The sequence below is a fragment of the Lissotriton helveticus genome, chromosome 2_1 (genome assembly GCF_964261635.1).
Source record: "Lissotriton helveticus chromosome 2_1, aLisHel1.1, whole genome shotgun sequence".
Taxonomy (NCBI): domain Eukaryota; kingdom Metazoa; phylum Chordata; class Amphibia; order Caudata; family Salamandridae; genus Lissotriton; species Lissotriton helveticus.
In genome coordinates, this window is record NC_136059.1 from 225447462 (window position 1) to 225473727 (window position 26266).

The window sequence follows — 26266 nt, forward strand, 5'->3', positions numbered from 1 at the left end:
CCTCAGAACCTACTCTCCTTTAATGATGGCCTCACTGATGTCCTGCTGTGGGCTGAGGCCAAACCCTGCAAAGGCACTCCTGTGCACAGGACTTTCTCCCGAGGGCATTAACCCACACCTGGGTACAGAGTCTTCTTCACCCACCATTCCACCCCAGAGAGTCTGGTAGTCCATGCTTTTACCTTAGAAATCAACCTTGGTGAGTTTCCTACTACACATCCCGACAAGGAATCCAAGAGACTTGATACCTCCGGAAAGAAGATTTTGTCTTCCACCATCCTTGCATTGTGGTCAGTCAACACCATGTGCTTATTGGGACACTATTTCCATACTGTATGGGATACGGTTGCGCTAGTGCTGCCTATAGTCTTGGAGGAGGCCTGAGCCCTAATCTCTCAAGCTATTGCTGACAGGAGAGATGCAGCAAAGTTCACAGTCGGATGTGTATTGGATACAACTGACTAGCTGGACAGAGCCATTGCTTCCACTGTGGTGCTTAGTCGTCACTCATGGCTGAGGACAATTATTTTTTCGGGGACGTCCAGGCATCCCTTATGGACATGCTCTATGACGGCACTCGCCTTTTTGGCAACAAGGGTCGTCACTCATGGCTGAGGACAATTATTTTTTCGGGGACATCTGGGCATCCCTTATGGACATGCTCTATGACGACACTCGCTTTTTTGGCAACAAGGCAGATTAGGCACTTAAACGATTTAAGGATAGTAGAGATAGGTAGTTGGGGATCACCTTGGCCCCATCACTGCAGCATTCCGCCTTCTGTGACAATGGTACGGACTGTTATCTGTGTTCTTTCCCCCCCTAGCCACCATGGCAACCAGGCATCTTAGTCCTTTTGTGGCCGCAGATGCGGCTCCCACAAGACTTGTAGGATCCAAGACCAGAAGTCAACACAATCTGCCTCCCCCATCAGCCGCATGCTCAAAGCCCCTTTAACTTGACCTCCAACCATCACAGGCAACCCCGTTGGTGGCAGGATTTGCCACCACCTGCCCTAATGCCGGGTAATCATTTTGGATTAATGGGAGCTTCAGATTATCCGAAAGGGCTATTCCCTAGTGTTCTAACAGACACTGCCACCTTTGCCATTGTCCCCTGATCGGCTGACAGATTACCACCTTTTGCTCTAACTCAGGAAGTACAGACTCCTTTAGCAAAAGGAGCCATTGAGAGGGTACCAAAAGCAGAAGCAGGCCGTGGTTGCTATTCCTTCTACTTTCTGGTGCCAAAGATGAATGGAGGCCTCTGTCCCATCCTAGTCCTACGCCCTCTCAACTAATTCCTGAAAAACGAAAAATTCATGCTACTCACCTGGGCTCAGGTGCTGTCTGCCTTCAACCCTGGAGACTGGATGGTAGCACTGGGCTTGCAAGACGCCTACTTCCATATACCCATCTTGCCTGCTCACAGGTGTTCTCTACAGTTCACAGTAGAGCAAGAGTTATTTGCTGTGCTCCCTTTTGGCCTTACTAGTGCCAAAGTGATGGTGGCGGTTGCAGCACATCTGTGGTGGTCAGGGATTCTAGTCTTCCCCTAACTCGATCAACTGGCTGTTATAGTCAGGCTTGCCACAGGAAGTTGTCACCCACCTCCAGACTTTGGCAGACCTCCTGCATTTGCTGGAGTTCACTATGAACGTGCCGAAGTCATACCAGAATCCATCACAGATGCTCCCTTTCATCTAAACTTTTCTGGATACAATGAAGTTTCGAGCTCATTCTCCGAAACATCGTGTCCAGGATACTTGAGCTATGATTATGATGATTCAGCCTCTATCCTGGATTTCAGTGAGACTGACTGTGAGGCTGCTGTTATCATGAACTCCTGCATCCTGCTGATAATACATGTGCGGTGTCATATGCAGGCTCTGCAGTGGGATCTGAAGTACCAGTGGGCACAGCATCAAGGGAATCTCTCTGACCTGGTCCAGATATTGAGAGTACTGTGAAAGATCTGTAGTGATGGCTGATAGGCCATGATTTTGTCAACGGCAGAGCTCACAGTTAGTAAAATGCATCACTCTTGCGTTGGGCTGACCATCTGGAAGATCAGAGGACTCTGTTTTCCGGTAAACAGTCAGCTCCACATCAGTCTGTTGGAACTGAGAGCGATTCACCTGGCATTGAAAGCCTTTCTTCCTTCCATTGAGGGAAGGCCTGTGCAGTTGTTCACAGACAACAACACCGCCATATGGTATTGCAACATGCAGGGCAGGGTGGAGTTGTGGACCATGTGTCAAGAGGCCCTGCATCTCTGAACATGGCTGGAATGTCAGAACATTTTCCTGGTGGTTCAACATCTGGCGAGCGGTCCGAAGAGCAGAGCGGACAAACTCAGCCTTTGATGCCTTGTGGATCATGAATGGTGTCTCCACCTGGAGGTGGTGAAAGGTCTCTTCAGAGATTGGGGAGAACCTCACCGCTGAGGAGAACGTGCAATGTCAAAACCTCTGCATGCAGCATCAGAGTAAGTTCCTGCACCCAAACCTGCATACTCTCCATTTACATGCATGTAGATTGAGCGGCGGCAGTTGTGGGTATTTGAACTCCTTCCTGAAGTATGTAATGTCATCCTGGCAGCCAGGCATCCCTGAACTAAAACACCATTCGCCTACCTGTGGGACGAATTTGTGGTTTGGTACACTACTAAATCTGTTGATAACTGCACACTTGTCTGAAGTTCTTTTGTTTGCCTTATCTTTTGCCCAGCAAAGCCTTGATTTGGGCGCAGTGCCATTTTAGCTTGTTTGCGGTTTCTGGATCAACCCTCCCTGTTTAAGTCACCTCTTTGTGACTTGTTCCTTGAAAGTTTTGCAGCATGTTTCCCCCTACAGCTTTCATCAGCCACAATAGGATTTGAATGTAGTTCTCACCTTCCATATGTGTTCACCATTTGAGCCAATGCACATCTGCACTCTACGGCTGCATACCATCAAAACACATCTTCCTTATGGGTATAACATCTGCCAGGAGGGTTAGCAAATTGCAAGCACTTTCTTTTAAGCCCTCATTCCCAAAATCTTTCCCAGATAAGTTGGTCCTTAGGATCCGTGTCTCCTTGCCAAAGAAGGTCACACCTAAAAGAATCAATGTAGTGGTGCACCTTAGATAATACCCAAATGCGCTACTGTTCATATAATGAGTCCAGCCAAGTGTACAATTCAGTCATCAGCTTTATTTAGGTAGTACAAACAGTGGATGATTCAGCCAACGCGTTTCGTTCAGATCGGTTGATTGAACTTCATCAGGGCTATTGATCAAAACGTCCACATGTGAGTACTTCAAAAGCGTCCAAGGCCTCTTACATCAAGAAACCACGTATCAAGGGAATACTGCTTATAATATTGCAGTAGTACAACAAACATGTCTAATATAACAGGGTGAATTGCCACATAATAATGCCTCCAGTCTGATAGCCAAGCTACAGATGCCCGTCCTTGTTCACATCTGGCAAACAGTGTAAAAGTTGCCAGAACATCACGCTGCCTAACCTCCTTCTCCCCACCATCCATTTATCCTGCCAAGAAAGAGGAGAGCTTCCACCTCTTGGACCCAAAAAGAGCATTGTTGTTCTACATTGATTGTATCATAGACTATCTTTGTCGGATTTGCATGTGCGGATAAAGGCTAGGCAGTTCACAAGAGTACAATCTCGAGATGAACTGTTGACTGTGTCAAAATCTGCTACACAATGGCTAAGAAGCATGCCCCTGAGGGTTTGAGAACTCATTCCACCAGAGCTAAAGCTGCGACCACTGCGCTAGTGAGAGGAGTCCCAATCCTGTACATCTGTCAGACAGCAATGCGGGTATCGCTGTGCACGTTTGCTAAACGCTATGGCCTAGACAGTCAGGTCCGACGAGATTGGCATTTTGCCAATTGAATCCTCCAGGACTTTTAGTATAAAAGTCTGCAGACCCTCCTCTGGGGAGAAATTGCTTTGGTATTCATTCTAAAGTAAGGAATATTCTACTAAAAGTCTCTGAAATAAACAGGTTATTTAGCTTCGATGACGCCATACCTAGTATAAACTTTATTTAGCTGCAGATTTCTTACCAATTCTCCCTGTTTTTTGTCTTTGGCACTCTGGTGTCATTTCACCTTCGTTTGACTCCATGCTTTTGATGCAGAAAAATAGTCTGCAGTCAGCACGCTGGAGTGACGCCCAATAGGCACCACGCATATCATTACCAGCACGGACAACATCAATGACACCACGTGGATCTAAACAATGCCACCTACTGGCGCCCGTGGGGCCTGCTCAAAAGTTTCTGGATCCAGTCTGATGCCTGGGTGACATCCTAAAGTAAGGAATCTGCGGCTAGGTACCGTCTCTACCTGATAAGGAGTTACATAAGATAAGTAACTTGTTCGTTAACACATGTAACCTTTTCCTTGTTAGTATGAGGAGAATTTCTTCTGGTTAGCCCTTACTCTATCTCTTTCAGAACCAACCTTTGTAGTGTGAGGAGGTGAGCACAGCAGGGCACCAACCTGAAGCCAGAGGATGTATCAACCTCTAGTTTGCCATTGAATACATAGTGCTCTTTGAGATCTGCAGACTACGCTCCCATATAAGCTTATTGTATTGAGAATCGCCAATGACTTTTGTCTTTAGGGCCCAAGGCATGGTTGCTTCATAATGAATGTGTGACTCAGCACCATAGACCTGCAAGAGGTTATGTATAGGCAGAGAAGGAGTAAGTGAAATAAAAAGAAATCAAAATGAAATGAGCTATGAGCGAAGTAATGAAAGTAAAGTGAAAACTGTGAGCACAAGAAAAGAGCACGAAAAAAAGTGAAGCGGAAGGAAAGCAAAACTAGTAATAAAGTTAGGTAAAAAGAATAGAAGCAAGATGGAAGTTGTGAGAAATTGCAGAAGGCGGGGTAGAATAAGAAAGTTGTATAAAAGAGGGAAAGGAGAGGCGTTCAAAATTAACTGCAAAAATGGAGAAGAGCACACGAAAGGGAAGCAAGACACTAAACTGATTATAGAGAAAAATAAATAAGGAAAGGTGCTGAAAGTGAAGCACACATTCAGAAAAAAAAGAAGGCAAAGAAAAGTATAAGAAAGAGTGAGAGAAAGAATAAAATAGGTGGAAGGATTGAAAAAGATTGTGTGATCCTCCTTACCAGAGGGATCTATGAATGAAAGATAATGACGGTAAAACCGTGCAGTAAAATATTTAAAAATGCACAGCAGGAAAACAGCAAAAAACTTGAAAATGTGAACTTAAAAACGTGCCAAAAATAGAATCGGCAAGATAGAAAATCATTGGATCTGAAAACCCTTCTACACTCGTTCTGGCTCCCTACCTAGGTTTGTGCTCTTCAAAGACGAATGACCTAGTTTTAATTTTCCCATGGAAAAAGTCTCCCTTAGTAGTCGGCTTCAAATTGTTATACCCAATGTCCGCCTCTAAAACATGTTGGTGCTCTGTACCCTTTTCCACCCAAATGGCAGCAGATTTGTCAGTATGTTTGCACAGCCTAGTAATATAGCAAATAAAAACTTTTTGATGGTGCTTGAGAGGTATTGTGAATGGTAATGGCAGGAGAGGTTTGCATCATGTGATGTAGTTTTACTTCTTCAAATTTGAAGTAAAATTGCATTGCAACAGTGCTTTTACCGCAAAGACAAAATCGATTAAAATGGTAAAAGGCGTAAAAGGTTTTGTCATTGATAACTATCTGCTTCATGGTCTATATTTGAACATTTGTTTATCAAATGCATTTAAATTATGTAGACCTAGCCACATCAGCCAAGGAGCGTTTCCCTAAGTAATAGAGAAGCAGCAGATTTTTTTTCCATATTTAAAGTGTCCTACAGAAACTTGAGTATTTTCACTTCCCACCAAACTTTAAATAAGACTGTTGAAAATGGCCCATTTTGCAGAATTACCCCATACTTTTTGGCTTCCTTCTCCTCTTTTTATGACCTCGTTTTTGTTGGCTTTAGAACTCTGAGCACTTTATCACTTCTGTCCAATGCTAAAGTGCATGTGCTCTGTACCTAAAATGTGATGACGATTTATCCATGATTGGCATGTTTAGTTTCCTCATAAGTCCCTAGTAAAGTGCACTACCCGTGCTTAGTGCCTATAAATCAAATGCTACTAGTGGGCCTGCAGCACTGGCTGTGCCACCCATCTCAGTAGCCCTTTAACCATGTCTCAGGCCTCCATTGCAGAGCCTGTGTGTCCAGTTTAAAAGTTCACCTTAATGCCAGGACCAACCCTTCCTTTTTATTACATATAGGTCACCCCTAGATTAGGCCCTTGACAGCTAATGTGCAGGGTACTTTAAAGGTAGGACAAGTACTTTTAAGTTTTACATGCCCTAGTAGTGACATACTCCTAATTTCGTACTTCACTCATGCAAGGCCTATCTCTCCCATAGAGTATTTATTTATTTATTTGATGAGTTTTATATAGCGCTGGCTAGACCCGGAGGTATCAGAGCACTTTACATGAGGGTCAGTTGGTTACAAGTTACATCTGACAAGAGCATAGTCAAACATAGGATAAAAAAGCAATGTTACGGTAATTCATCGGAGGGAGGGAGAGGAAGGGGACATAACAGGGAGACCGGGAGAAACTGTGCCCAAAGTCCGGCTGACGGCTGAGAGGGTGAACCAGGGCCGATCTCCTCTATAGCTGAAAAGGCAGCTCCACCGGGAATCAGCCATAATGCTCGGACTCCGCTGTCGGGTTTATGATCTGGTTTAATCTGAGAATGTCGAAATCAAACGAGGGAGTTGAAGAGATGAGAAACCGCAGTCCAATCAAAACCCAGGTGTAAATGAGATTATTGGTTCAGCGATTATCAAGGTGCAATCAGCAGTAAGTTCGATGACCGGGAGAGGCAGCCCCCAGTGAACCAGAGAAGACAATGGGCAGAACGAAGTCAAGGAGCGGTCACCATCTTAAAGTCAGGCGTTGTCCTGGCCCGACCTTACAGTGGACACCACTGCCTCGAAATGTCAACAGAATAGAGCACCTCTGTAAGGAAGGATCAGATGGAATGCCCCAGCAGCTCAGTTTGGGAATCTCCCGTGGCGGTAATCAGGACTGGTCCCAGCCACCATCTTGAGGTCAGGCACTGCCCTGAGAAGGCTCGGCAATTAATATTTCGTCCTCAACAAAGTCCCCGGGGCAGATCGCTATGTCAGGGCGGAGATTCCCAGTATTGCCTCCACTGCTATCATTACAATGTTAAAGTGTGCATTTTAGAAGAACCCCTATTCAGTCATAACTTGGAGTCAGGCAATGGCCCCGGTCTCAATCATAATGGGTTAGAATTAGAGCTTACTGTGACTTGAAGGGGCTCTTGTGGGCACAGCGATTAGTTCCTAATGCCAGAGTCATCTGTATCTTCCCCCTAGGAGACAACCTAGCAAGACTCAAGCAGTGCAGGGAGGGCCACCCTTACTGAGCCAGTGAACCGCATCGGGCGCATCTCTGCTCCTCCTCCGTCTGTAGGGCAGATTATTAATCTTTCATGGTGGGCCTTTCTTTCTGTCGCCAGCCCGTCCACCAAGCTGTGAGCGTCCAGAGGTGTCTACATTCAAGCACACACTCAGCCGCGGCATATCAGAGTGTTTCCACTTGGTGTTGCGCAGCGAAACAACTCACGAGGCTTATTGCGGAGCCTAGCAGATTCACATCCTCGCGGCATAGGCTGGAAACTTAGAGGGTAATCAGCAGGCCACGAAAATCATCCTGGGGAGAAAGGAAGACGTCGGAGCACAGTCAGTCGATCCCCGCAGGTGTAGGCAGAAGAAGGGGAGAGAAAACCCGAGCAAATGCCAAAGGCAGTTCCCAGTTGGGGAAGGTCCCGGCCGAAGCTTCTCACCCAGCGGCCATCTTTAGGCTACCAACATTGATTAACAGGGTAACATTGAAGCTGCCTTATCACCTTTTACATGTGTAACTTTCTATTGGGAAAAGCTAGGAAAAGTAGGTTTGGTGTATCTGGACTCACAATTTAAAAAACTCATCTTTTAGTGATGTTGACCTTTAAATTTCAGGTCTGAAAATGCCACTTTTAGAAAGATGCCATTCTCTTACTTAAACCCTTAATTGCCTTCTGCCTGTCTCCGGAATACAGATCTGTGCAACAGCTGGCTTCCCGCATTTCCCCTAGACAGACACACATAAAAGAAGGAAAGGTGTTCCTGAGTAGTCATCTGCTTGTTGATGGGTCTGCCTGAGCAGAATGTGTGGGAGGGGCTGACACCTCTATCCGAAAGGGCTAGGTGCCGTCTCCACACAAAGGGCTGCATACCCACCTGGTATGAGTATGGAGCCGGGCAGGATCTTGTGCACTACAAAGGCCTTTCTTTAAAGTCTCCTTACTTCAAAGGATAAAATGGGTATACGTGCTGGACCTCTGACACTATGTACTCAGTTCACTTTGGTGTCTTAAGAAGACACTGCCTAGAAGAGGAGCTACACTACAGGAGGGTCCGCCACTTTGCTAACTGCTTTGCTGTGTTGGCCTGCTGCCTCTTACTTGGGCAGTGAGAAGGACTGGACCTGTTCTATACAACCTTTTGCGACCTAAGTATTTCCAAGGGCTTGTTGGCTTGCCCATGTTCCGGAATTCTTAGGACCATCAAAGATTTAATTTGCACAAACAACTGCTGCTAGACTCTGCTAATCTGGAGCCTGACTCTGCCTGACTTGCCCTCAAACAGTCCTGGGCCCTTCGCATAGTGTCGGCAGCCGCTCTTGGACATTTACGTGCATCACCACAGTGCCTGCTTGAGCGCACACCATCATGTTTGCCTGCTTCACCAAAGCTGCATAACCCAAAAGCAGGCTAGTGCGACCCGAAGTATTCTGCACTCATCAAGGATAGATAGGCGTCTGGCTCCATCTCCCTGACCACCGTATCAAATCCAGCAAAGGGGAGACGTCAACAACGCGGTTCCCGATCCTGAGACCGACGGCACCGCTGCAATCCCCAGTGTAGGTGCTATGCACTCTGGGACTTACAAGGTCTCTGCCACCCATCAGTGCTCTCGCAGGCGACAAGAACAGAGTGAGTAGATTAGTCTCCCACAACTGGACATTGCATTTTTTATATCTTTAATAACTTTGGAAGCACTGCTTTGTTCTGACACGGGGAGAAAGCCTGTTTCCTGATCCACAACGTGGATCGCTGTCATTTCCCCAGTGTAACCGTAAAAAAAACTACTGAAAGCACAAGGGCTCTTTCAGCACTGTAACTACATATATTCTTGAAGTATTCCTTCCTTGAGATGTTTTCATTGGATTCTAGAGGTTTTTGTCTTGCTGGTACAAGGGTACAAGAGATACTATTTTCATACCTCTTTGTGGAGTCTTTTTGTGGTGTTTCACTGTGTACTGTATCCACGTATGCACGACTACTTTACACATTGCCTCTTATGTTTAGCCTGACTGCTCTGTGCCAAGCTACCGCAGGGTGAGCACAGGCTGATTTAAGTGTGTGACTGACTTACCTTGACTGGGATTGCTGTACCTTCTTGGACAGGTTGCATACCTCTGCCAACTAGCGACCCAATTTCTAACATAGGCCTTCAATTTTTTGGAATGACTAGCTGGAGGCTAGATTTGCCTTTAATGTATATTTCCTCTCCTGAGGTGCAGAGTTTATTGTGTAGGTACCTATAAAGTTAGAGATGTGGTGATTTTTGGGAGAGGCAGCCATTTTGAAATCACTTCCGACACTAAGTAGATGTGGGAATTTAGTGAGTTATTGCAGAACTAGACTGATATTATCTGATTTTATAACCACTCATTAGGTGAGCTGCATGGAGTATTGCTTTAAGCAGCATTTTTCAGAGATGTGATTGGCTTGAAAAAACAAACCTCCATTAGAAGCTGTCGCCCACCTTTTGAAAGAATTGTCCTATTTGTGATTGTGCATTCTGCTGGGATCATATGAACTCTTTGAACTTGCAGGAATAACCGTCTTAAGACTACAATATGTGACTCTGGAGGTGTTTTTCTTAAGCTTTCTTTTGACAGAGGGAAGACAGTTTTCCAGATAACATGCCCCTGAGTGAAAGAGTCCACGAGCCTGTTTGGTCCTTCCTAAAGTTAACTTGGGTACTACCCTGCAAGAGTGTCTCTTTGACATGACGTGATGGTCAATGACCTGTAGACAATTGATCTTGGGAGCCTGCGGTGCTGTGGGTTTGCTTTCACTGGTCGCTGCTCTGCAGTTTCGAGGTGCTAGTTTGATTGCAATGATATATTCTTTGCTGTTCCGATATACATTACTGTTCTATTGTCGAACTGTCGCATAAGACCCACAAAAAAAGCATTGGCAACCCGGAAGATTCAAAAGCCTCAGCAGATTAGCTTTGCCAGTGCTTGTTTTACTACTACTTGTACTCTGCACTTGCAGGACCTGGGCCGCCATCACCCATCCCAAGTACTGGCCACCCCACCCCACCAACTGTCCTTTGTCTGTGACTTGCTATGTGGATCAGAGGCATGTTAACGGGAGGCTGCCTGGGCACCACAGCACTTTCACCATCTCGTCTGCTCCGGGTGTTTGGGCAGCAATCCCAGGCAGGCTCCCTGGCTGCTCCTGGCAAAGCTCCTCTGCAGTACTCCATCGGGTGGGTTATGGGTTGGTAAGCATGCTGCTGGGAACTGATCATCAGTACTTACAATGACAAAAACAACTAACACTTGTGCAAATAGACTCTACTGTGCAGGTGACATCCCCCAATCTGTGCAAACATATGCCTGGGTGGGCTCAGGCCGTCAGGCAGTACAGTGCGGCGCGGACTGAGGCCTGTGTTACTGACTGGGGCAGCAGGGTTTAGCTATGCTCACATAATGACTGGCACTAACAATGAATAATGGTGTATAGATTGCTAAGAAATTGTTTGAAACCTTGATTAATTACTTTTATGTTATGAATATTTGTACAATCTTTGTACCTTTGGAAAAATTAAAAACATATTTCAGTATGCGTTATGTTTATTACGTTCAAACCTAATTTAAAAAAAGCACTGAAGTAAAGAATTGCTATACTCTCTCTCTTTTAAGGGTGATAAGTCTGTGAGGGTGATGCGTTCATTGCTGGCAGCACAGCAGACCTTTGTTGATCGATTGGTAATTCTGATGAAGGCGGTGCAGCGGGAAAGTGGCAAAAGCAAAAAGAAGGTAATCTGAAGCATTGAAAATCCTCCCTGTTTTTAATCACTTTACTTTCCTTCCTTTTCTTTCCTCCCCTCTATTTTAGGTCAGGCAAGAGGCAGGTAGTTCACGTGAACAAGAGCACCAAAAGAGCCCTTTAGTCTGTCCTCTTCAGCCATTTCTTCATTGAAGTGTCTTTCACGTTTGGATGAGCCCACAGGGCTGTTGAGCATTTATACATTTTAAACAGGTGATTGGTCAAAGAAGGTAGTCCTGTCTGGCATTGCAGCTTCATTTATTTTGTGACTCCCTCTTTCTAGAAGGGGATATGTCCCTTCCTGTACAGTCATGTTAGTTAAAGCCAAGCTGCTCTCCTGTATAACATTGTCAATGTGTGTTTGAAGTGAGGTTGTTTTCCTTGGGTTTGGCTCCCGCAATCCCATCTTCAGAGGGCTGTAACCACATGGATACCCGTTCTGTGCTATACTGTCCAAGGGTCCACCTCTCCTACAGAGTAGCATCCTGGTTGCAGGAGTCTTGGTCAATGGTTTCTTATAGAGAGAACAACTCCCTTAAGGAAAAGCTGGATAGTTTGGTCTGTGAAGCTCTTTCCTAGACCACATTTAAAGTTAACCATCACCTAGTCCAATGCAACCCATTCACAGACACTCCTGTGTGCCCCCCACCCAGTGCTGATCTTCAAACTTAATGCACAAGGATGCTTAGTGGGCCCTTTCATAGGACTCGAGGGACACACATTCTTTCCTATGAGGCTTGCACTAAGTTCACATGTAGCCCAAATGCTCCGTCTTGGCCAAAGAAAATTTCACTCCTCCTGGTAGGTCGCTCCCCCTTCACGCAGCTCCGACTGTGTGCCCCTGCAGCCTCTGCCAACTCGCTGGTAAGTGCCCTCTGGCTTCTGGGCCACTGCTTCCCCTCTCTGTGACCCATTTTTGTGCTCTGTGCCACTCGTTTTTCCCCCCTCTTTCTCACCCCTTTTGCCTGTGTGCCCCGTTTTGTGCTCTGTGCCACTCGTTTTTCCCCCCTCTTTCTCGCCCCTTTTGCCTGTGTGCCCTGTTTTTGTGCTCTGTGCCACTCGTTCCCCCCCTTTTGTGCCCCTTTTGCCTCCTGTACCACTCTTTTGTCCCTTCTTGTGCCCCATTTTGCTTCTGTTCCACTGCTTCCCCGCCGCTGTGACCCCTGTGGCTCCTCCCCCTACCCACTCGCTGCTCCCGCCTCCCAGCTGCTCCTCCCTCCCACCTCCCCATATATGCCGGACACTGCACGGACGTGCAGTGGGCGCGCCGCAGGTGCGCCTAACGCAAGCCCATCTGCGCCCATCCCCGGCTGAACTGCGCCCAGCGACAGAACCCCTAGACCCCGCAAATGCCGAGACACCAGACTCCGCTACGACGCCAGCACCCTCCATGCACTCAACACCGGCCAAAACCACACCTGCTTCCAGGCCACCCCTAAACAGACCCACGGACCCTTCTCCTGCCGCACCTGCAGCTTCACCTGCAACAGAGGCACCTAACCTCCAAGGACTGGACCCAACCACCTACGCTGCATACTCCTCAACACCCGCTCCGCACACAAACACGCCGTCGAGCTCTGGGATCTGCTCGACACCTCCGCCCCAGACGTAGCCTTCCTGACCGAGACCTGGTGGAACGACTCCTCGGCGCCCGACATCGCCATAGCCATCCCAACGGAATCGGAGGAGGAATAGCCATCGTCCACAAGTCCTCCCTCAAGGCCGCCAACCACGCAGACGACACCCTCAACACCGCCGAACACCTGCACTTCCGGATCCACACCGACCCCAACACCACCCTCAGAGGAACACTCGTCTACAGACCCCCCCGGACCTCGGGCCCAGTTCAGCGACTCCATCGCCGACCTCGCCAGCACCCACGCACTCGCCTCCACGGACTACATCCTCCTCGTGGACCTGAACTTCCACCTCGAGAACAACAACGACGCCAACTCCACCACCCTGATCGCCAACCTCGCCAACCTCGACCTCGGACAACTCGTCACCGCACCCACCCATGCCGCCGGCCGCACGCTGGACCCCGTCTTCTCCACAGGCACCCACGTCGCCTTCGACCACACCACCGAACTCCACTGAACCGACCACCACTGCATCTATTTCACCTTCAAGAAACCAACCACGCACCACCGCACCCAACAGCTGCCTCGCCGCTGCTGGAGCAGAGTCACCGAAGACCAGCTGATCACCACCCTCGCCCAAAACCCCCCACCAACCCAGACACCGCAGCCCGCAACCTCAAACAGTGGATCGACGACTGCGCCAGCACCCTCCCCCCGCTCAAGAAACCCTCCAACAAACACGCCAGCAAGAGAGCCACCTAGTTCACCAACGAGCTCCAGACCTCCAAACGTGCATGCCGGAAACTGGAGAAGAAATGGCTCCACGAACGTACACTGGACAACCACGCAGCCCACAAGATTGCCACCAGCAGACATCGCCACCTCATCAGATTAGCCAAGAGAATCTCCTTCAAAGACCTCCTGGACAACAATGCACACGACAGCAAAGAGCTCTTCAGCATCGTAAAGGAACTTTCCAGCCCAGCCCAGCGCCAACGCCAACGACATCCCGCGCTCACAAGAACTGTGTGACTCACTAGCCACCTTCTTCCACCGCTAGATCACTGACATCCACGACAGCGTCAACACCACAACCGCCCGACTACACCAGACTCCACCTCCCCGCGAACACCACCAGCACCAACCGCCTGACCTCCTGGTCCAACGTCCACGATGACGAGACACGCAAGGTCATGAACTCCATCCACTCAAGATCTCCGTCAGACCCGTGCCCACACCACGTATTCAACAAAGCAGACGCAGCCATCGCCCCCCAACTACGGAAGGTCATCAACATCTCCTTCGAAACAGCGACATTCCCGGAAAGCTGGAAGCACTTCAAAATCAGTGCCCTCCTCAAGGAGCCTAAGGCGGACCCCAAGGACCTCAAGAATTTCCGGCCCATCTCCCTACTCCCGTTCCCGGCGAAGGTCATCGAGAAAATCGTCAACATACAATTGGCCCGCCACCTCGAAGACAACAACATCTTGGACCCGTCCCAGTCCGGATTCAGATGAAACCACAGCACCGAGACAACCCTCATCGCCGCCACAGACGGCGACAGGCACCAACTAGACAATGGCGAAACATCAGACCTCATCCTCCTGGACCTGTCAGTCGCCTTCGACACGGTCTGCCATCGCACCCTAAAGACACGCCTCCAAGAAGCCGGAATCCAAGAGAAGGCCCTCAACTGGACCACGTCCTTCCTCTCCGGTAGAACCGAGAGCGTCCGCCTCCCACCCTTCCGATCTCAAGCCACCGACATCACCTGCGGCGTCCCCCAGGGCTCATCCCTCAGCCCGGCGCTGTTCAACATCAACATGGCCTCCCTCGCACAAGCAGCCCGCCATCACGACCTCAACATCATCTCCTACGCCGACGACACCCAGCTCATCCTCTCCCTCACCAAGGACCCACACACCACCAAAACCAACCTCCACAGGGAATGAAGGCCGTTGCCGACTGGATGAGGAGCAGCTGTCTGTAGCTGAACTCGGACAAGACGGAGGTCCTCATCCTCTGACCCACCCCCTCAGCCTGGGACGACTCCTGGTGGCCGACCACACTGGGAACAGCACCGACACCCACCGACCAGGCACGCAACCTAGGATTCATCCTCGACTCCTCCCTCTCCATGTCTAAACAGGTCAGCGCCGTCTCCCCCTCCTGCTACAACACCCTCCGCATGCTACGCAGGATCCACAAGTGGATCATGACGGAAACAAGAAGAACGGTGACACAGGCCCTCGTCAGCAGCAGACTGGACTACGGCAACGCACTCTATGCAGGAATTCCAGCCAAACACCTACGACTACAACGCATCCAAAATGCCTCCGCCAGACTGATCCTCAACGTCCCCCGCCGCAGCCACATCACCCCCCACCTGAGAGACCTACACTGACTCCCTGCCAACAAGAGGATCACCTTTAAGCTCCTCACCCACGCACACAAAGCACTCCACAACGCCGGACCAGCCTACCTGAACAGCAGACTCAGCTTCTACACCCCGACCCGCCAGCTCCGCTCCGCCAGCCTCGCCGCTGTCCCCCGCATCCAACGAACGACCTCCGGCGGCAGATCCTTCTCCTACCTCACCGCCAAGACCTGGAACACCCTCCCTGCCCACCTATGGCAGACACAAGACCTACTAGCCTTCAGAAGACTCCACAAGACCTGGCTCTTCGAGCAGTAGCGGCACCCTCTCCCCTCAGCGCCTGGAGACCCTCACAGGTAAGTAGCACGCTTTACAAGTACTCTGATTGATTGATATTGATTCACAGTGTCGCACATCTACTGCAAAGTTTCTTTCTAGGATTGTGTTTGCTCTGGCTACTATAATGAGGCCCTGACACCAGCATCGCTGTGCACCACAGCTCATGACTGTGAAGGCAGGAGTATGCCTATATTCTAAAAAAGGACTACTAGTAGGACTGCCACTTTACTCAAGGCAGCAAATTCATAGTCATATGTTGGTGGGTATCTCCCCATGTTGCATAAATTACAACTTTGGCTTTACTCTACAAGATGTGCCATCCCACCAAAGAGTGACAAGGGTGACCTTGGTTCAATGCACCAGAGATGAATGTGAAAGACAGGTTATTGTAGGCCTGAAAAACACTATTTAATGTGTAATTGACATAAAAGTATTGCATTTGGGTTACTAACAATCCCCTAATGTGATCAGGGGCATGTTGAAACAGAAACAAACCTTATTTCATTATTCACAATATCATACACACTGTACTAGGAAGAATGAATACTTTTAAGTTAAAAAGAAATGCTGTGACAGGAACAATTGGTTTTTCAGTATATCTAAAACAACTACACAAAATATTATAAAGCCAGTAAAAAGGCATTTTCTGAATAGCGAGAATAAAATAAACATTTCTAGCATTGTTTAAAATGTCAATCTTATACAGACATTTAACCTTTGAATTCCCCAAGGTGTCTAACTGGATCCGGAAGATTACATGCCGGTAGGTGGCGTGTTTGGGTTCCACATGGTGCCCCTGTCTCCTATATAGGTGCCACCTCGGCGTGCTGATGTCTGTTGTTTTCTTTCTGCACCAGCCAGTGCAAATCCGAGAGAAGAGCTACCCCTCGGTCATTTTTTGACAGGATTTTCGCAATTTAAAAAAAATCTTTTTTTGAGGTTTCCTCCTGGTGTGTCGAGGAATGTCATAGGGAAGACAGGTTTTTAACCCTAGGGTGCCTGTCACCGTGCCATGTCTGTGACCGACCCAATCCTCGTGTGTTTGTGGTGCTTGGAGCATGACTACGACTCTGGCTGCTGGACCATGGCGCAAAAGGCTTTGAGGGAGTGGCCCCTGAAGCTACTCGCGGCCAGTCATCCGAATCTGCGGCAGTCACAGTCCCTGCTATTTGGCTTTAATTATGTCATTGTGATGCCATTTTTAGCATCAGCATGAAGTCAGCGCCCTCCCCCACCTCGCCCCACTGGTGTTGCAAAGCGAAGATGTATGAGACATTTTTAGATCCAAACTGGCATCTGGCATATTCAGAGACATTCAAAGGTGAGTAATCTGCAAGGTAGATAGTGTCCATCAGAAAAATTATTGGGGAGTAAATTTTTTTCTCTTCTTTAGTATTTGCTCTACCAGAATCCCTATGGTACTTCGTATGGGAATGCTGCTTTTCAGTTGCTCCCAAATATGTTACCCCCAAACCAATGTGTGTAAAATTTGACATAACAAATATTATTGCACCACTCGTTAAGATTTCTTAATGGCCTGATAAGTTTGGCTCTTTTTCAGACTTCATACTTCGGGTAGGTGCTGTCGGTTGTTTAAACTTCACATGAAATCTTAGGCAAATGTGTACTACTGAAAGAGCCTGTGCCCTTTGTTGCGGACGCTCTAAATCTTGCAACAGCATACAGGTAGGTGTCTGTGACTACCTTTTGCAGTGGCAGCAGCAAGTAAAAAATGCAGCACAATGATTTGCAACTAGAGCTAACTCTTATGTTCTTAGTGTGGAATCCTGAAGGTGCTTGAAATCTCCTGACCTGGGTAACTTGTGATACTACTTTCCATAGAACAGAATGTAACTAACGCTACAGGCTTTTCTGGTTTAGGCTGCAGCGGTGTGCACTGATTCTGGTAATTCCTCACACCACCCTGCTGGTCACTGTCGGTACCATGGGCCCTAAGAGTAATGGATATACTGTGATATGTGTCAGTTTTTCATTTAAATACTCTTCTGATTCTGCATTTATAGCCTCATAGTTCAGCTTCCATAATGTCGCATTTGGGCGCCATCTGTAGTTCGGAGAAGCAACGGATAGTTGCGAAGGCCAATCAAGCCTTGGAGTTTTGCATGCCTGTCAAGTATCACGCATCAGGTGTGTAATGCCACATTCTGAAACTCTGGCTATGCAGGGTGCCCGCAAGCGCCACGGGCGCCTGCACCTGTGCGCTGGCTCTTAGTACTGCTGCTCCGAGACGTGCTGCCACTGCCAGCAGCTGCTGGGGCTCAGTCATTTAATAGTTAATGCTCTCACCTCGAGGGGCTGAGAGTGACTGTTACAATGTTTCAATTGTTCTGCCCAAGCGGCGCTGCGCACCTTTTACACAAATTAGACTCCGGGGCGGGCCTGAGCTCAGTGGTTGCTTCTACTTGCTGTACACACCAGGGGGCCCGGAATACCGTAGTGCCTCCTCACGTCCGGAGGAAAAGGAACACGTTAAGCGGCGGGAGATTTGCACTCACCGGGATCGGGTCGCGGTAAGTGACTGGGCTCACGGTAGTGGCATGGCCCGGCCACCTATGTGGTGAGGGGCTGAGGTGGTGCCTCCCCTGGCTGTCGGAGGCCTCCAGGTGCCTGGATGGGCGGCTTACCTTGTTGCTTGATCATCCACTGTATCAGAACCACAATCAAAAATAGAGAGAAAAGCAATAACCCCTCCAAGAATCCGGAAAGGGCTATTCGTGGAGATGTCGGATGAAAACTGCTCGGGATCGCCCTGAAAGACTGGGTCTGACCAATCAGGTCGATGATGGGGAGACAGGGCAGCAAGAGTGGGATTACAGCCAAGTCATACAGTGCTGGATCGGCGCTGGGCTCGAGTCACACTGTCCACACTGTCCGTGTCACCTGAATGCTGCCTCTTCTGTCGCGCCTGCTGCCTGCTCGCCGCTGCCTGCCCGGCCGCCTTCTGCCTTCTATGGACGTGTTTTCCTCCTCCTCTGACCGGTATTGGGTGCTTGAGGCCGCGGTGTCTGGGAGGCCGGGGCCAATGGAGAGAGGCCTGCTGCCCTGGCATTTAGAGGCGTAACAGTGTAGGAGGAACAAGTAGCGGCCCATTGGTCTGGGATGGCTATGTTGCGCTGCTGCATCAGTTAACCCCTGGCACACATTGCACATAATTGAAACATAATAATAAAAAAATAATACTTGCCCTCCAACACACTGATCAAAATGAGGTTGGGACCTAGGCATCGAGCCTGCGTCCCTGTCCTGTATGCTGGCCCGGGTGAATGTCGTACTGTCCCCCAGATTTCCTATCTACCGATGCACCAGACAGGGCTGCCTGCTGATCCAGTTTGTAAGCTTTCATTATCTAGTGATTTACATGTCCTGGGAGCCGGACCTAGTTTCGACCCTCAACCTTAGCCTCCTTCCCCGGGCCATTCAAGCAGACCTAAACAGATGGACCAAATCACCGTTCGACGCTTAATTTGCAGAGTGGTTTTGTACAATGATGGTCCTTCTGCGCCTCCTGTATGTCCTCCAGAATTTCCTCTTCCCTATACCCAGCCAGTTGTTTACTGCATTGACGTCCAGAGCGCAGAAATTCCTTTGGGACAATTAACCCCCCAGGATCTCCTTCAATAAATGTGTCCGCTCTACATAGGAGTGGGTTCTGACAATGGCCAACATCTGCCTCTACTATTGGTCAGCACATACCATTGTAGTGAACGTCTGGGGCTGCTGTCTTGTCATCCTTCTTGGGTACCAGTACTAATCACTTGAGGGTATTCTCGTCAGACTACAGGGTGCCGGTGCGTGTTTTGCCACTAGGGCTCTCTCTGCTCTATCTGTTGCATCCAGTAAATATTTTTGTTTTTAACTGTGCATGTGTCAGCATAACACAGAACTCATAAGTACACATAAATTTAATAAAGGACTGCTACTGAAAAACCTGTTTAATATCATGGTTATACATTTGTTTACAGTACAGTCAGGTTACAGGAGGGAGCACTAGGGTTGGTGTGCTTCCATTTCTGGTGCTCTGCAGCAGTTTCAGGAAGTTCGTGGAATTTTTTGATGCTCAAATGGCTGTAATTTCTGATATTTAAAAGTTTCCCTCGTCTTCATTGCATGATTTTTGCTTGCGAGAAAGTGTCACTCATAGTCGTTGAAATGTCACTCATAATTTCACTGAATTTATAAAAATGTCACACACGGCAATCTGAAACCTTGGCAGCTATGGTTTCGCCTCTCCTCTGATCACGTTAGGGGTTGCTGCTGCACCAGGTATCGCATTTCTCCATTCTTTAGAGGCTGTATACTGATTTCAGCTTTCCATGAGTCAATCAATCAATCAGGGACTTGCGAATCGAGGTACTCACCCGTGAAGGTCTCAAGGCGCTGTGGGCGGGGTTTATCAGCTCCGTTCAGTCGAAGAGCCAGGTCTTGAGTGTCTTCCTGAAGATGTTCAGGGAGGGGCCGCGTCTGGTGTCAATCAGGAGCTCATTCCAGGTCTTGGGCTCAATGTGGGAGAAGGCTCTTCCAACTGTCCTGGCTTTGTGGATGCACTGGGTTTCGGCGAGGTCAGTGGATCGAAGGTTTCTCTTGACCACCTTCTCTTGTTGAGGTATTGGGGTCCAGTGTTGTGGAGGCATCTGGAGGTGTGTGTGAGTATCTTGAACGTGACTCTCTTCTCTACGGGGAGCCAGTGGAGGTAGCGCAGGTGTTGGGTGATGTGTTCCTGTTGAGGGATGACGAGGACGCGTCTGATTGCGGTGTTCTGAATGGTCTGTAGTTTGTGGATGAGAGACTTGTTGATCCCGGAGTGGAGGGCGTTTCCGTAGTCTAGTCTGCTGGTTCTGAGTGTGTGGTTGACGGTCTTCCTTGATTCGGTGGGATACATATAAAGGTCTTGCGGAGGGTGTTGAAGCAGCTGGAGGTGACGGCGTTGACCTGTTGGGTCATTGAGAGGGAGGTGTTGAGTATGATGCCGAGGTTTCTGGTGTGGTCCGTGGGTGTGGGAGGGCTGCCAAGGGCGGTGGGTCACCAGGAGTTGTCCCATGCGGAGAGGGAGGGTCTGAGGATGAGAACTTCTGTCTTCTCCGAGTTCAGCTTTAGCCAGCTGTTGCTTATCCAGGATGTGACGTCCTTCATTACGTCCTGGAAGTTGAGTCTGGTGGTGACGGGGTCCTTGGTGAGGGAGAGGATTAGCTAGGTGTCATTGGCGTAGGATACTATGCTGAATCCGTGGTGTTTGACGATGGCAGCGAGGGGGGCCATGTAGATGTTGAAGAGTGTGGGGCTGAATGACGACCCTTGGGGTACTCTGCAGTTGATTTCCGTGGGTTCGGAGAGGAAGAGTGGCAGTCTGATTCTTTTGGTCATGCCGGTGAGGAAGAAGCTGATCCATTTGAGGATTGTTCCCTGTATGCCGGTGTCATGGAGTCTGGCGGTGAGTATGTGGTCGGAAACGGTGTTGAGACCTGCTGAGTGGTCCAGTAGGATCAGGGCTGTGGTGTGTCCTTGGTCGAGGAGGGTGCGGATGTCTGTGGCGGCGAGTAGAGCGATCTCAGTGCTGTAGTTGCTTCGGAATCTGGATTGGGACGTGTCGAGGATGGAGTTTTCTTCAATGAATGTGGTTAGCTGGGCATTGATGATATTCTCTGTGACTTTGGCCACAAAAGGGAGGAAGGAGATGGGTTGGTAGTTCTTGAGGTCTGTGGGGTCTGCTGATGGTTTCTTGAGCTGGGGTCTTACTTCTGCATGTTTTTAGTAGTCATGGCGGAACGTGCCATTCTTGAAAGTGGTGTTGATGGTGCATCGTAGTTCGGGAACGATGGCAGTGGCGGCTCTGTGGTAGATGTGCGGTGGGCAGGGGTCCTTGGGGACTCCTGAATGGATGCGTTTCATGGTCGAGGTGGTGTCTTCAGTGGTGACTGGGGTCCAGGAGGATATGGTAGGCCTGTTGGCGTTGCTGGAGAGGGGGGTGGTTTCGGTGTTTGGTCGTTGAAGTGGTAGTAGAGGCCCTTGATTTTCAGATGGAAGTAGGATCCAAACTTGTCGCAGAGGTCCTGGGAGGGAGGGATGTCTGTGGTTTCGCTAACATCAGAGTCCAACACATTCAATCTATTCACTCACCTCAAATCATCAGGTGCAACTTATAATTCGTTGTGAAACACTTACAAAGAAAAATAACACATTAATTATATCCAAACAGACTGTTTATTACAAGGCTAAAAAACATTCTTCTGAATGTACAATAAATATAAATATTAAAAAAAAGTTTAAAACCATAGGGTACAATCATAGAAATTCATACAGTTACACAGGAGAAAGAAAGAAGAGACAGTCAACTTTGTCTTATTGATGTTAATTTAGACTCCGTTGGTACAACACAGGGTTGGGTTTCTTTCCCCTATGGCCCCACAGTTGTTGACCACACCAAATTTAACAAATGCCAAAGCTTTGGCATTTGGTTTTCTTTGTAAGTGTTTTACAACGAATTATAAGTTGCACCTGATGATTTGAGGTAAGTGAATTAGATTGAATGTGTTCAAATCTGATGTTATATAAATCGCCTAAAGAGAAAAATCCTTTTTTTACTTCATAGTAACTTGGCGCTCCATTTGCTTTTGCTTGAAATAGAGCCCCTCTCACTGGTTTGAGAGTATATATTAACTGACTTAAAATCTGCATTGAAAAAGAGATTTAGGGAAAAAAGCATAGCTAAATTAAAAAAATACCGATTATCTCAATATGAGGGTGGAGAAAAGATAGGGAAGATTTTAGCATTTAGGGTAGCAGATGATAAAGCTAAGACTTTCATAAAAGCGATCAGAGGGCCTAATAATGTGGTCTATGAGAATTCAAGTCAGATATTGGAGCAATTTGCTAATTACTATCTGGATCTGTACACTCCAGAGAATCAAACGGAACTGGGTGATATAGATAGGTATTTACAGACTAATCTAGTTAAAAGGATGGGAGACGAAGTCTCTGACTCACTGATGGCCGATGTCACACTGACAGAAATTAAGCTGGCGATTGCCGCTCTGCCTGCTGGTAAAGCATCAGGAGAAGATTCAATACCTCTCAAATTATATAGAATCTGTATTGATGAACTTCTCTTACTTTTTAATCAAGTAATTAGCTTTATTGGGGCAGGAGGAAAAGCCCCTGCCTCATGGAACATTACACAGATTGTCTTTTTTCTTAAAAAAAAAATAACCAGCGGGAGAATGCGGGTCATATAGGCCAATATCGCTTATAAACACCGATGCAAACATTTTTGCTAAAATTTTGGCGACTCGGCTCGCTTTGATATTGCCTGATCTGGTGTCTCCTTGACAACATGGCTTCATTCAGGGGAGGGACACCACGGCTCATGTAAATACGGCCGTGACCGCATTCGATGTTGCTAGGACAAAATCAACCCCACTCGGCATGATCCTCTTAGATGCTGAGAAAGCTTTCGACCGAGTGGGGCAGGATTTTCTCTGGACTACACTATCTGCATTTGGTATCAAAGGTAGGTGTATGCAATGGGTCAGAGCTTTATATGATCATCCTACTGCAAAAAAATGTTATGCTGGATTACAGTCTGCTCCTTTTTCAATCTCCAGTGGCACCCGTCAGGGGTGCCCTCTGTCACCTTTATTGTTCAACCTGTCAATAGAGCCATTTATTCTTGCCCTGCAAAATCAATCCCGAATAAGCCCTTTTTTATGTGGGATGCATAGCCTTAAAGTCACAGCGTATGCAGATGATATTGCCATATATTCAACTGATGCTGATGAAGCACTAAAGGGGATAGTTGAAGAGGCTGAGAAATTTGGTGCAATTTCTGGTTAGAAATTAAACACAAATAAAACCCAAGTCATACTAAATTATAAATCCACAACCCCAGTTCCGGGAGTCTGTAGTGTTGTCACTTATCTAGGGGTCAGAATGTCGGCTAGAATAGAGAAGATTGTAGCATTAAATTATGAGACATTATTGAAAGAAACTGTTAAATCATTTAAGAATTGGCATAAAGTGCCCATTGGCATTAGCGGGCGAATAAATACAATAAAAATGAAAATTCTCCCTAAATTCCTCTATTTATTCAGATTTATTCCTCTACGAGTGAATAACTCTTTTTTTAAACGGTTGGATGGGGTCTGTAGCAGCTTCATATGGGGGTATAAGAAAGCGCGACGAGCTATTGATTTATTGAAGCTTCCATTTAATCAGGGGGGGGGGATTTTCCTGATTTCAAACTATATTTCTGGGCAGCATTTTTGGGACGCCTCCGTAGCTTAATGCATCCTAAGGGTAGTACCTTTTTCTTTCATAAATTTATGTTAGGGGAAGAGCACAACATGTTCCTCTCTAGAACTAATGACCCGAATTACTACAAGCGGGTTAAATTTAAGACTGCCCATGATAGCGTAAATATTTGGCGGGCTATCATGGTTACATGTAATACATCGTTTTTACACGTCAAACTTCCCTTGTGGGACAATCCTGGCCTCCCAGAAATTTTCCACGGGGTGGTTGGAAAACGATGGGCTAGTATTGGGATTAAATGTTTAGGGGACTTGTACGACTACAATGGGTTCATCACATTCGAGAGACTGAAGACTTTATAGAATCTTCCAGAAAACATGCAATTTAAATACTATCAGATCCGAGACTACTTTATACGTACTATGAAATTGGTTAATGTGTTGGATTCTGACATATGGAATTGTTTTTATGAGGCTAATTGTAAATCGCTGATTAGCATAGGGTATAGAAGTCTAAACACCTATAAGGTAGACGACTGTGCTAGACTAGCAGATCGTTGGAGTCAAAACATGGGGACATCAATTTCGGCTGACACTATTTCACAGGCTTTAGGCAGTATTAATAGGTCTGTATACTCATCCAGTTTGAAGTTGCAACAGTATAAAACTATATGTTTACTATATTATACACCCGAAAGAATTTCTAAATCGGCATCTACTAACGTTGCTTGTGATCGGACAAAATGCCCTGAATGCGAACTGCCGGCAGCGGATTTAAAACACATGTTTTTTTATGCCCGAGCTAGCAGAATTTTGGCAAAAGGTGACTCAAATAATGTCTCAGAAACTAGGGATCCATTAAGTTATCAGTAATAGATGTAATGATGAGCGGACAGAATATAAGATCTAGCCAAGCAGATTTAATTACCATTTTAATAGTTTGTGCCAGGTTTACAATAGCTCGAGTTTGGATATCACGTGGTCCTCCGTCAGCTTTAGAATGGTGGGGACTGGTTAAAGAAATACATGATATGGAACAAGCATTATCTAAAGGTAGGGGTACTCGCTCAGTTGGAACATTTAAGAAAATTTGGGGGTCATTTTTTTAAGACTAAAGGAATACTACTGTATAATTTTGTTCGATATGTACTATGCTTTGTTATTGTTGTCATTATCCGGATTGTTTACAAAAGAAGACAATTTATATTTCATTTTTGGCATATACTCATGTTGGTAAATAGAAATAGGACTGTTTTTTGTACATGAAATACAAATTGTGTGAACGCATAGTTTATTTTAATTTTTTAAATATGAAACTAAAAGTCTCTTCTATGAAATGTTTTGCCTTTTACGTTCCCTTTCACACATAACACAAACATAAAGTGCTCCCCCTATTTGCATAGTACTCTTCTTGAGGATGCAGATTGGTTAAGCTAATGCTGTCAGTTCCATCCATCATTTGTTTGCGTAGCACTTTTTGCCAAATGTGGGCTGTGTATGCCCAGACGTGGGTCCCTTGCTCACTTTGCCACTGGATTCAAGCTAGCCTGGCATTCCGTCCATCATTTGTTTGCGTGTCAGTTCGACTAAGGCAGGTTCCATATTACTGCGGCAAAAGATTGCTAGTTTAGTGTTGGATTTTCTTTCAAGAAATGCTAAGGACAACACAATTCGTCCAACTAATAAATTACACTTCTGCTAACAAAAAAAACTGACTTCTTTGCTTTGTCAATACATATTTGAATTGTTAAATCAAGTAATTAACTAGCCTTCGACCTGAGTCTTTAATGAAGGGCTGATTAGCAATGTATTTAGAACGCTTGGGTGTGCGAAGACCCATTTCAGCCATTTGGGGGTCGCAGCATGTTACCCTTGAAACGCATTTGTAGTTCAGAGAGCGTTCCTGTTTGTGCTGTCATAAATTAAGAGTTGGGGTAATGTTTGTTGGTGTCCTTGTGCGACCACAAACCTTTAGGTTTACGGCTATTCCTATTCCCTTCAGTACAGCGAGGTCCAACCCGCACAGTGGCCCTACAATTAAGAAACATTTATCCTCACAAAAAGCTAGGCTTGTTTGCTTGGCTAACGCTAGGTTAAGTTTTGTAAGCCACAGATTTGCATAAACAGTTTTTTTTTTTTACTGATGAGCCGGTATTTTGGCGTGTTTTGTTAATCTTTGCATTTGAATGGGTACCCAGCTGTGGAAAAATGTTGCAGTTACTGAATCTTTGAATGCTTTGCCATCTGCTTTCCAATATGGGTTTGTATTTTGTTTGTGTACGTATTTGTTTGTTCTTCTCGATAGAACGAAAAGCTGCAGGCTCTACTAGGAGACAATGAAAAAATGAACCTAGCAGATATGGAGCCCATCCCGCTGCCACTGGAACCGCAGGTGAAAATTAAGGGCATCTTTCCTGAGACAGCCACATTGTTTAAGGTTAGTAAAACATTTGCCTCTGCTCAGACATTGAACCGTAGACTGTGACCACCGGAGTTGGAATGTTGCTT

At 47.0% G+C, this 26266-nt stretch overlaps 1 protein-coding gene across 2 annotated transcripts in view; it reads left to right on the plus strand.

The window, feature by feature from the left end:
• The window catches only part of PIK3C3 (phosphatidylinositol 3-kinase catalytic subunit type 3), an 875540-nt gene that overhangs the window by 434113 nt on the left and 415161 nt on the right, over positions 1–26266 (plus strand). For both annotated transcript variants that reach the window (XM_078674734.1, XM_078674732.1), the window contains 2 exons: positions 11072–11188; positions 26064–26195. In XM_078674734.1, coding sequence (XP_078530860.1) covers positions 11072–11188; positions 26064–26195 — 249 coding nt within the window. The remainder of the gene's footprint in view (positions 1–11071; positions 11189–26063; positions 26196–26266) is intronic.